At 46.4% G+C, this 12,025-nt stretch overlaps 1 protein-coding gene and 1 long non-coding RNA gene across 4 annotated transcripts in view; one reads left to right on the top strand and one right to left on the bottom strand.

Annotated features, from left to right (window-relative positions):
* Positions 1-5,446, bottom strand: part of WWTR1 (WW domain containing transcription regulator 1) — a 132,625-nt gene extending 127,179 nt beyond the window's left edge. Inside the window, exons 1-2 of one of the 2 annotated variants that reach the window (XM_027092857.1) lie at positions 5,186-5,446; positions 4,347-4,780 (exon numbers count right to left, since the gene is read on the bottom strand). In XM_027092857.1, the coding sequence (XP_026948658.1) occupies positions 4,347-4,777 (431 nt within the window). In that variant the 5' untranslated portion in view covers positions 4,778-4,780; positions 5,186-5,446. Of the gene's footprint in view, positions 1-4,346; positions 4,781-4,985; positions 5,136-5,185 lie in introns of those variants that run through there. The other variant, XM_027092858.1, reaches the window with a different exon arrangement.
* On the top strand, positions 4,583-8,928 carry LOC113612745 (uncharacterized). Of its 2 annotated transcripts, none has more exons than XR_003429945.1 (3): positions 4,583-4,696; positions 6,180-6,559; positions 8,663-8,928. It is a non-coding gene; the product is annotated as an uncharacterized LOC113612745 (long non-coding RNA). The 2 variants fall into 2 exon arrangements; XR_003429944.1 differs by having other exon boundaries at positions 4,691-4,797.
* The last annotated feature ends 3,097 nt before the right edge of the window (positions 8,929-12,025 follow it).

Here is a 12,025-nt window from a genome sequence, read left to right as displayed (position 1 = left end):
AGAAAGAATCCCTATGACTTTGGGGCTGGATATATCCTCCTTTGAGTGTCCCAGGAGTCCTGACACCAGACACAATGTGCAAGTCTAAGATCCAATGTTAATACACAAGGCAATAAATTATATTAAATGTTGCCTCCAGTTTTTCAACTTCAAGAATAATTTATGAATAAAAAAGTCAATTTGGGGACAAAGCACAAAACTTTTATTAGTTATGGGTTCAGAGCTTTGGAATATTAAGGTGTCACTAACAAAAAGCAAATTGTGGAACTGATAGCCACCCAAACCTCCTTGACTTACAAAATGGGGAATCAGAAATACCGTAAAGGGGCTTCCCTGGTGGCTCAGTGGTTAAGAATCCACCTGTCAGTGCAGGGGACATGGGTTTGAGCCCTGGTCTGGGAAGATCCCAAACGCGGCAGAGCAACTAAGCCCGTGCGCCACAACTACTGAGCCTGCATGCCTAGAGCCCGTGCTCCGCAACGAGAGAAGCCACCGCAGTAAGAAGCCTGCACACTGCAACAAAGAGTAGCTCCCCACTCATGGCAACTAGAGAAAGCCCACAAGCAGTAACAAAGACCCAATGCAGGCAAAAATAAATAAATAAATAAATAAATTTTAAAAAATAAAATAAAAATTGAAAGGTTCCCTCTGTGAGCCTTGAGAAGGTGAAGGAAACCATTGTGTTTCAACAAAAGTCCTTTTATACTATTGGGTTTGGTACCACCTGCACAGATCACTTTGACAAAAATAATTTTCTACCACACATTTCAGAAAAGGCAAAACACTAAAATTATTACTAAAAATTGAGAGTGCCAGCAAATGTTATAGTTGGAATTATATTTAAGAGTGGGGATAATTTTTCTTACAGAATATGTTATTCAAATAAAAATTTTCTACAAGAATGGAAAGTTCTACTGAATCCAGATCACTTTCTTCTTTATAATTCTCTATTTTCTGGTCTATGTACACCAAACATGTATTCCATTTATAACCAGAAATATTTTTTAAATTTTAATGTGATCAGTGTTCAAAGTCAGCGTGCCAGTTGCTAAGAGCCCAACACCTACACACCCCAGCCTGATTTATGAGCTGTAGAGAACAGCAGGAACAATGCAGTCATCAGAGGCCATGCGTTTTAACATTCTATCCTCCCCATTGTTAAATGCTACCCTAACACCACAGGGAAGGTGTGAATGTTTAGAAAAGGTGCCCTGTAACAGGTACCAGAAAGTGATTACACCATATACCTAGGAACAATCTTGCCTGAGAAATAACAAAAAGGTTTTTTAAAGCTTCTTAGATGTCCAGGCTTTGTATCCCATAAAGCTCATTGTTCAGCTGGGGAAGTGACATGAGGATAAAGGTGGGAGTGGGGAAAACGGAAGACTGCTCCCTAAGTAGATGACAACAGATTAGAGGGCCAGTCCAGGGTCCACCATTAAATAACCACAAATGGCATTCCCCAAGTCACGTGAATACCCTTCCCTGGCCTCAGTTTTCTAACCTTCCCCCCAAGAAAATGACCTTGTCAATTATAAAATACTTTGATTTCTGATTTATAAAGCCCTCAACTCCTGACAAAATCAAGACTAGGATTCTACTGCTAGCCCCATTTCACAGATGTTGGGGCAAAGTCATGGGTAGATTTTATGAAAATTAATTCAGGGTTAGTTGCCACCATTTTCCAAGCTTCTACTTAAATCCACCAAAATACATTGCTTTTTGAGGCTGTGGAACAAAGTGTGGCATATAACATTTATCTTATTCCAACTTTAAACAAAGCTCCAAAAGAAATTCAGAGAACTCCTGGCAGATTGCTTATCTCAAAAAACAAAAGTCACAGTGACTTAATTTCTTAAATTCCCTTAGCTACTTGGCCAAAAAATTTCCAGGGATAGCATCAGATCAAGCCTACAGGCCTCCTGCTTACACGTTTTTCCAGTTGTTGTCTTTATTGACTATCCAAAGGGAAATGAAGATGCACCCAGCTTTGGACTGAGGAGTGACTGTTAGTTGGGGGGATGAGGCAAACGGAGCAGATCAACTTTCTCTAAACCCAAGGCCTACTTCCATTTTTAACCTAGTTTCACAAACATATTTTAGAGCTACTCCAATCATTCAAAGCCTGTCTAAAAGGGAACTCTTTTGTTTTATTTCTGTTTAGGGATCTTTTCCCCCTAGCTTTCCTCAGATATTAGGCAAGCCCAGCTCTTATTTCATATTTTTAACAACCAGCTATACCAATCATATACATATTTGTGTGTGTATATTTATAAACACAGTTCAAAAATCATTTGGGACCAAAAATAGCCTCCAAAATTATTAGAAATTATTGGGTCTTTTTCTACTTGTAGGTACTACTAAGTCCATTTCTATAAAAGTCACAGTAAGATATTCAAAACTGCATTTACCTAAGTAAAGCAATACAAGATGCTACTTCGGATCTTTATATAGTATACAAACTAATGCCATCCTTTGGAACAATATCATCACACTTAGAAAAATGTCATGCTATTACATCACATACTTGAATTCCATCAACTATTTAGAAATTAAAGCACTGGACTTCCGCACTGGACTTCCCTGGTGGCGCAGTGGTTAAGAATCCTCCTGTCGATGCAAGGGACACAGGTTCCGTCCCTGGTCTGGGAAGATCCCACATGCCGCGGAGCAACTAAGCCCGTGAGCCACAACTACTGAGCCTATGTGCTACAACTACTGAAGCCCGCGCACCCAGAGCCCGTGCTCCCGCAACAAAGTCAAGCCACTGCAACGAGAAGCCCGCGCACCACAACGAAGCGTAGACCCATCTCGCTGCAACTAGAGAAAAGCCTGTGCGCAGCAACGAAGACCCAACGCAGCCAAAAATAAATAATTTTAAAAAAAAAAGAAATCAAAGCACTGAGTACGTGTCCACACTGTCACTCAAAACCCAGGAGAAGACCAGTTGTGGACTAAAATGACCATCAAGTCTGTTTTAGGACAAGGGCTTCTCAGCAATGCATCAACCCCAGCAAAAAAATAAAGCACTCCTCCTTGCACAAGACATCAACAGCTTTGGGATGGGAAAGGAATAATTGGCCACCAGTATGAGTCAAAGGGTTGGCTATTATAAGCCTCATCCATCCTTGTGTATTTGTTATTAGGGTCCTCTCACAGCAAAGTATCAAATATTAGTGCCAAAGAAAGGGTTGATTATCTTTTTAAAATAGCACATAACATCTTAACGTCTAAACTAAAGCTACTCAATCAAAGAAATATGGGCTTTAACATAAATTCCAAGGCAAGTTCTTAGAGGAGGAGTTTCCCTCCTTGGCAGTGAACAGCCCGCCAGGGCAGGCAATCCTGGACCAAGTGGTCCAGCTGGCACGACTTCAATCCAGGCCATTGATAGCCTGACCCCCCATGACCTCACTAATTACATTGCAAGTTCCAGCTTGGCTTCTCCTCCAGAATACAATTATCTTAGGGTACCACAATGGAAACAACCTTCTTTATGCCTATGAATATATTTTCCTATACAGTCTAATTCCACTCAAATGTAAACTTCATTACATCAAAAAGCTGGAACAAAGGGAAGGGAAGAATGACAAAGCAGGCTCCTGATTCGATGGTATTTTAGGTTACCAAGGGCGACATAATAAAACTCCGACCCAATTTCCACACAATTGATTTGTCCAGCCTACAACTACTTCACCAGGCAGTTACTAATTACATCACAGGTGCTGTGTGGTCATCACGTCACCAGTAAGGCCTACCAGGCAGTGTTCACTTTTCCAGACTGCTTTTCCCAAGAATGGAGAGACTGCAGACCACCTACACTACCAAGAGTCCCTCTCCTCCCCAAGCCTCAGATCTGCTCTAGCATTTATGTTGATGTCATATCTCAGTGGACCAGGCTCTGACTATCTGACTTAGAGTGGGCAGGGAAGGGAGTAAGAGTTTGGGTCCAGGAGTCTGTATCAGTACTCCAGCTGCAGGGCATAGTCACCTATGTGTCTCATTGAGAATTCTCCCAAAAGTTTTTTTTTCTTGTACCTCTAAGAGTTTCCATGTCCCGAATCTCTTGTGACTTCCAGAACCCTGGAAGAACTTCACCAGACTCAGTTTCTGATCCCTTACAATTCCAACACCCAGAGACTCACTCCCTACTTCCAGCCTCCCAGATCTCTGGGAAACAGCCGTGGAAGGTAACACATCACCTCTCCCTCTCCCTCTCTCTCTCTCTCTCTCTCTCTCTCTCTCTCTCACACACACACACACACACACACACACACTCAAGAACAAGCGTGCACACACCCTGGGTATCATGACTCTGTGTCCCCCCTAGCTCCAGGCTGACTTACTTGAGGAAGTACCTCTGGCCAGTGGCCGTGAAGGTCATCTCCCAGCCTGGGGGCAGAGGCAGCTCGTCGGTCACGTCGTAGGACTGCTGTCGGAGGTGCGCGTGCTGCTGCGCCGGGCTGCCCGCAGCGCCCGCGCCGGTGCCCAGCTGCAGAGACGCGGGCGACGAGTGCGAGCGGACGTGCTGGGCGCCGCCGGCCAGTCGGGGCCCAGGGTGACCACCGGACGAGTCGGTGCTCGACTGGCGCGAGTGCGAGCCGGAGTCAGGCTCCTTGAAGAACGACTCGGGCAGGATCTTCTTCCGCCACGAGCTGGGCTTGGGGTTCATCACCGAGTTGAAGAGGGCTTCGAGGTCCGTGTCTAGGTCTTGAGTGACGTGAATCACTTGCTGCCCGGGTGGCGGGAGCGGAGGGGGCGCCGAGGCCGGATTCATCTTCTGCAAGGAGAAAGGAGGTCAGATGAGCCTTTTATTGAGGGTCGGAGAGGGTGATACGGGGGGGAGAATAGAGAGAAAAAGCAAAAGAGACAGATAGGTGTCAGCCTCGGGATCCCAGACACCCAGCAGTTAAGACCAGCCGGAGGGGGGAGGGGTCCCTCCTGGCCTCGAGAATTATGCAACTTTCTTGAAGCCAAGAAGTTACCAGGAAAGGGGGGATGGGGTGGCTGCTGGGAGTTAACTGCACTGGAGACGCTGCTGAACTGCTGGTGGCAAAGGACAGGTCGAAACTTTCCAGGGCAGTCAGCCCCCCAAAGTCTCCAAGACATCTCAACTCCGGAAGCCCGAGGAGCCGGGCGCCCTGGCGTGGTGCCGGGTGAGCGGGCGCGCGCCAGCGGGCACTACCTGGGCGCGCAGCGAAGCCGAGTCTGGGCGTGCGGCGGCCGCCGTCCCGCCCGAACTCGCTGTCGGGCCTGGGTCGCTAGGGTGCGTCCCGAGCTTGCAGGGCTGGAGCCGGGGCCCGGCTGGCAAATCCTGACCCGACTCGGTGCCTGGCAGCCGAGGGCCTTCTGCTCTCACATCCCCCGAACTGGCTTCAGGCGCTCGCGCTCCGCGAGGAGGCTGAGGAGAAGCAGACAGCGCGGCCGCCGCGGCTCCCGGACTGTCCCATAAACAAAGTTTGGAGCAAACTCCCACTCCCAGGAAAGAGGCGGGGCCGAAAGTTGAGCTGTTGAATTATGCATGACCTCCAAGTCCCCAGCCTGCCTGCCCCCGCTCGTCTCTCCCCTTTCTCTTCCTCCTCCTCCCACCCCCGGCTCCAGAAAACCCTGGGCGTGCTGGGTACTTTGCAGGGTAAGAGGAGACGGGTGCCCTCCACCCACTCCTCCTGGTCGCGCGGACCTCTCCCGCGGAGCCCTGGATCTGCATTCCTTTGAGTTTACCACGGACTTGGGGCGGGATCAAAGGGAAAGTGGCCCGAGCCTGTTTAATCAAGGACTTGTGGACCGAAACCAAGGCTGGGGGCGGCGGAGGGCACGCGGGTGAGGGGCCCAGACCGAGTAAGGGCCGGTCCTGGGCGCCGCGCCCTCCCTTAGTGCCGGGTGCCGAGGCCGGGAGCGCCGGAGCGCTGCACTGATCCGTGATTCTGCCTGAGGGCGGGCCCGGGTGCGCTCCGGCGCGGGGAGACACCAGCAAGGCCAGCCTTTCCACGGGAGGCTACTTAGCGCTTGTGACCATATTTGGTCTGGCGAGGAGGCATCTCGGCTGTTTGGCTTTCAATTGTCTGCTCGTGCGCAGACGGTGCCCAGAAAGTGCCTCTGTCGCTAGGGATGCGGCTTCGCCAGCTGGTTCACTGTAAACAACCTTCAAACCATTTATCAACCCTTGTTTTCCTCTCCAGGGTAACTCAAGTCACTAGGGGTTGAGAAGAAACCTGGTCAAAGCTTGGGCGCTGGAAAGGGACAGCGATCGTGCCCCCCTCTCCCGCGACATCCGCGCGGGTAGTGGGAGGATTGGAATGTCCCTGACGCCCTCCAGAGAGCCTGGAGCCGGGATGGAACCGGAACAGGTGGCTGGGAGCAGAGAGGGTGCGCCAGTGACCCGGAAAAAACCACCCACCCTCCCACCGACCTGATCTAGGCGAGGGGTGGAGACCCCCTGCTAGATCTAGACTGGCAAGACAGCTGCGGGAAGTAGGAGGCGGCCTGGTCCTCCGGAGCAGCTCAGTTCCTTCTTTCCTTGTCCCTTCTCCATTGGGGAGAAGGGGAGAGTGGCTGCGAGGTAAGTCAGGCTTCAGAAAGTCCCTACCCGACCCCATTTGATTCAAACGTAAGTTTATGAAATAAGTCATATGAGGCGATATATGTAAAGCACTTTGAAGACATACCTGCCTACATACCTCTTTGTTAAATAAAATAGAATTGTATCAAGTGCAAGTATTGTGCCTTCACAGTTTTATAAGGGTGGAACAAAGTCAAAATTAAAATCTGGAGTTGCTTTGAAGGAGGAAAGTTTATGGGAAAGACAAGGCCACCCCATAGTTTTTTTTTTTGTTTTTTTTTTTAAATTTATTTTTTTTTTTTTTTTTTTTTTTTTGTTTCGGGGGCCTCCCCCTGTTGTGGCCTCTCCCATTGCGGAGCACAGGCTCCAGACGCGCAGGCTCAGCGGCCATGGCTCACGGGCCCAGCCGCTCCGCGGCATGTGGGATCCTCCAGGACCGGGGCACGAACCCGTGTCCCCTGCATCAGCAGGCGGACTCTCAACCACTGCGCCACCAGGGAAGCCCCACACCCCATAGTTTTGCTTTGGAAAAGGTAAGAGTATTTGGGGCACATTCCCTGAATGGCTTCTCCCTGTCAGTGCCCAAAATAGAGCAGAGGCCACCTAAGTGAGCCCGCCCCCCATTATCTGTGTTTGAGGGTGTGCTCTGATTCCAAACTCCCCACAGATGGGAAAATCAAGACTGCCTGAGAGAGAAAGACAGTCATGTGGATCACTGTCAAAGGTGAGCAGAGCATGGCTCCTTCAGGAGACTCTGGAACTATTTCCCATCAGCAGGTCCTCTGCCCATAGGACCAGTAGAGGGAAGGGGAAGCTGCTACAGGTCACTCCATGGGAAATAGCATCTTTACAAGCTATCGTCAGAAGCCACCACAGTTGCAACAATGGGAAAATTAGCTCTGGAACTAGAGGAAGTGACTGGGACCGAAAGGTTACTAATTCAGAAGCCACTTGATGAACAGATGCAACCTTGAGGCCAGCCCAACTCCAGGAAGGTCCTCACCCAGGAAGGAAGGTCTTGCTTTGTAAAGAGTTCCTGGCTGCTGCACAGAGGAAGATGCTGAGGGAGCCATGAGATTAATCAGTTAGGGAGAATCAGGATTGAGGTTGGGTGGGCAAGGATGCCGTCATTCCTTGCCAAACTTCAAGACATAGATAGTGGAGGACAAAGTAGATGCCTGAAATGGAAATTGCTCTGATCACGTGATAGCTCAAAGGGAAAACTCCCAGTTCCCAAACAGTCTATAAGATATGATAGCGGATGGCCAAAGAGATTTGCTTCAGTGCCTCAAACAATAGTTTCAGATTAAATAACATTTATAGGTGCCTTGTATATATCAGGTACTGCCCATAAGAGGCAGTATGGTGTAACAGGTAAGTGTATAATGAATCTCTGGAGGAAAATACCTGAGGCAAGATACTGAAACTCTCTATTCCTGAGTTTTCTCCTTTGTAAATTAGAAACAATAACAGTACCCACCTCACAGGATTTTAGATTAAAACAAATTACAGTCGGCCCTTTGTATCCTTGGGTTCCACATCCACTGTGGATTTAAAAAAAAAAAAAAATCCAGGAAGTTCCAAAAAGCAAAACTTGAATTTGTGGCACACTGACAACTATTTACATAGCATTTAATTGTATTAGTTATTATAAGAAACGTAGAGCTGATTTAAAGTATATGGGAGGATGTGTGTAGGTTATATTTAAATACTACGCCATTTTATATAAGGGACCTGACCATCCTCAGATTTTGGTTGGGGGGCGCGGGGTGTCCTAGAACCAACCCCCTGCTGATACTGAGGAACGACTATATACAAATTTTATCTGTTCCCACTGATTTAGAACACAAGCTTTGAAATGCCTAGCTCTACTCTCTACATTGGGCAAGTAATTTAACCTCCCTTAAATCATAGATTATTCATTTACAAATTGGAGATAATAGTGTGGTAGTCTGTGACACTGCAGGCCTTCAATGGACCACCCTTCTTTTGGTCACAACCTTATGGAGTCCCTCCCACTTAAATCTCGACTGGGCCAGTGACTTGCCTTCGCCTGGAAAATGCAGCCCTGCATCTGTGTTTGTTCCCTCTTTTAACCCCAAGGGAGGTGTGGAAGTTTCTGCTTCTGTAATTTTGGGAGATCTGAGCCATGCTGGGGAAACCACGTGCAGAGGAAGAGGCCCTGAGATAGGTGGAGACAGGGAGAACTCCAGCCATCCAGCACCGGAGCTGAGCCCAGCCCCCAGCCGGCCCAACAGCTGACTGCAAGGGCATCAGTGACCAGCATCAAGACCAGTAGAACCAGAGCCCAGCTCAGCCCAGCCCAGATTGTAGAACAAATAAAATGAATATTGTTTTAAGCTACTAAATTTTCAAATTTTTTTTTAAATGCAGAATGGGCATACTAAAGATTAAATAAGAAATTACAAATAAAGTTCTTAACACAAATTCTGTTACATGCTAAAGTATTTAATAAATAATGGCTGTGATTTGGGCTGAGACCCATAAAATAGATAATAGACAAATATTTTACAGGTAAGGAGACTGGCCCAGTGAGTTTTAAAGTACAGGAAGATCTCACTTTGTAGCACTTCACAGATACTGCGGGTTTTTTTTACAAATTGAAGGTTTGTGGCAAACCTGCATCACGCAACACTACCGGCTCCATTTTCCCAACAGCATTTGCTCAGATCGTGTCTCCATCATAGTTTGGTAATTCTCACAATATTTCAGACTTTTTTCTTACTGTATTTGCTAAAGGTGATCTGTGATTAGGGATCTTTGATGTTACTATTGCAAAAAGTTTACAACTCACTGAAGGCTCAGGTGATGGTTAGCATTTTTTAGCAATAAAGTATTTTTTAATTAAGGTATATACATTGTCTTTTTTTTTTAAACATAATGCGATTGCACATTTAACAAACTACAGTACAGTGTAAACGTAACTTTTATATGCACGGGGAAGCCAAAAAGATTCGAGCAACTGGAACTAAACTGGCAATATCTCCGAGGTATGCCTGTATTTTGTCCAAATACGTGAAATGAATTCTTGGGGGGAAAAAAAGTGCTGGGACATAGCCCAGGGTTTGTAACCCTAGATCGGAGTGCTTTTTTCTACTCTCCCCTCCTTTGAGCCAGGAGTTGCTCTCTGGTTTTGTCATTTTTAATCAGTGAGATACCTACTGCCTACCTATCTCATAGAGAAGAAACTCCACAATTTTTATAAGATAATCAATTGAGAGTACACTCCTGCCGATATGTAAATCTCTCTACTTGCAAAGACTTTCTCTCCTCCCTCTCTGTCCATATCCAATCAACGGCAAGGACTGTCAATTCTTCCTTCTGATGTCCCTCAAGCCCATCCTTCCTTTCCCACTCCCACAACAGGACCTTATCTTCAAAGCCTGCAGTGGCCTCCTGATTGGTTTCTCTCCCTCCAGTCCCTCATTTCTGGCCTCCCATTTTCATGTCATTCCCTGGCTCACAAGCTTTGAACAACTACCCACAAGAATAAAAGTCAGAGCTATCAATCCAGCACCCAAGGACTCCCAACACACTGCCATCTTCACAGCATTCTGACCTTAATTTTTACACAGATGTGTCCCTCATCCTCTCCAACTAGGCTCTGACCCAAGCACATTTGGCCTAATCCTTCACTACACCTATCTCTTTGTTTGAACCCTGCTCAAAACTGCCCTCCATACTCCATGGTCAAACCTTCATCCATCCCTCCTTTCCCTTAAATTCAGGCTGTTCTTGTCTTTTTCACTCCCTTGACACGTAATCACAGGTAACACTGCTTTATATTCTGTTTCAACTTTTACCTCAGTATCTCTTGCCTCGCCAACTGGACTGTAAATAGCTGCAGGGCTAGACACATCTTGCATTTCCTTATGGAATTGCTTCTCTGAAGGCCATAATTCCTTGCTGAGGGAATGCTGATCCTTACATGACTTTGCCTGTTCCTCTTCCAGCACCCACTGGTGTCCTCTTAGCAGTTTGTAAGGCACCCTCTCACCATTCACCGTAATTCTGGCACTACATATGGACTCAGCTCCTGAAAAGGACTGCAAGCTCTTAGAGGACAAGTCTAAGAGGACTTCATTTTCCTTTTTCTCTTCCCCGTGCCTTACAAGGTGTTCTCCACACAGGAGTGTCCAGTACACTAGCCTAGCCCAGTGGCCGTTGCCTGCCATTCTGCCTGAGGAAAGCCACAGGCCGCTTTTCTCAGCTCTGAATCACTGACTTGGTCTGAGTGGATGATTCCAGCTCAGGTGAATGGTCAGAAACTTGGTGGGGTGAGTGAGTTGTTAAAAGACTCTAGCCCAGGAGCCCTTGGGGCAGAACCTGCCTGGACTTGCTGAACCAGTATGGAGAAAATTCCCAGAGCAGAATCACCATTAGCAACTGAAGGGGAGCAAAACAGACAAGGACTTTGAATAGATAAGGGTTTGAATGATCAAGAGTCCAGAAAACTGTTGAAGAAGATTATTTCAACAGGAGGCTAAGAGTTGACCAGTTCCTTGACATAGTATGTGTGTATTCATAATTTACCACTTCTCAAGTGTCTACCACAGTGTCCAGCACATGGCAAGTTTACAAATACTTCCAATGATTGCTGCTGCCACCCAGTTCTGCATTCACTCTCCTCACATGCGGGTCTCACTGTCAGGCTTCACTTTGGTGTTCCTAAAAAATGCATCACTGGTATGATCGTAAGGAAGATAATTTTGATAAAGGTGATGATGACGGTGATGATGGATGGGACTGTGGTCTGCCTCATGTTATCTCTTACTTCAGCAATGCAGTTGGACAAGAGGAAGAAGGAATTTCTGAGATTCAGTCTGTACTTGGGTACTGTGCACGAGTTGTTTATCCTTTAGTATTTTTACTATACATATGTATTTGGGGGGGGGGGACTGGAGAAAATAATTTTAAATGGAAAAATTAATTAATTAATATATATTTAGAAAAGAAAAATACGCTTTTGGAAATGCTTAACACGGGAATTCCCTGGATGTCCAGTGGTTAGGGCTCCACTTCACTGCCAACATGTGGGTTCAGTCTCTGGTTGGGGAACTAAGATCCTGCAAGCCGTGTAGCACGCCCTTCTGCCCCCCCCCAAAAAAAAGGAAAGAAAAAGAAAATGCTTAACAACGTAAAGCATGGTTTGGAGGTTAACTAGCAGCTGTATTGGAAAGTTGCCAGTTGCAGCATAATCTATAGTAGGGGAAAATTAGAAGTTTCTTAAACACTTAACATGAGATTGGTTAAGTATATGTGACGGCTTAATATATCCAGTGAATTTTTGGTAGCTATCTGAAGTAGTACTTATGAAGATAATATATCAATGTGAAAATGTCTTTTTTAATAATTTTTGATGAAAAAAATCCAGAAGCAAGTATTAATGAATACCATAATTACAACTTTGTTCAAAAACATTGAGGCAGGTGGGAAATGAATAAA

This window comes from Aethalodelphis obliquidens, unplaced genomic scaffold (genome assembly GCF_003676395.1).
Source record: "Aethalodelphis obliquidens isolate GAN/ISIS:26980383/991018 unplaced genomic scaffold, ASM367639v1 scaffold81, whole genome shotgun sequence".
Lineage (NCBI taxonomy): Eukaryota > Metazoa > Chordata > Mammalia > Artiodactyla > Delphinidae > Aethalodelphis > Aethalodelphis obliquidens.
This window is presented reverse-complemented; position numbering and strand designations above follow the sequence as displayed.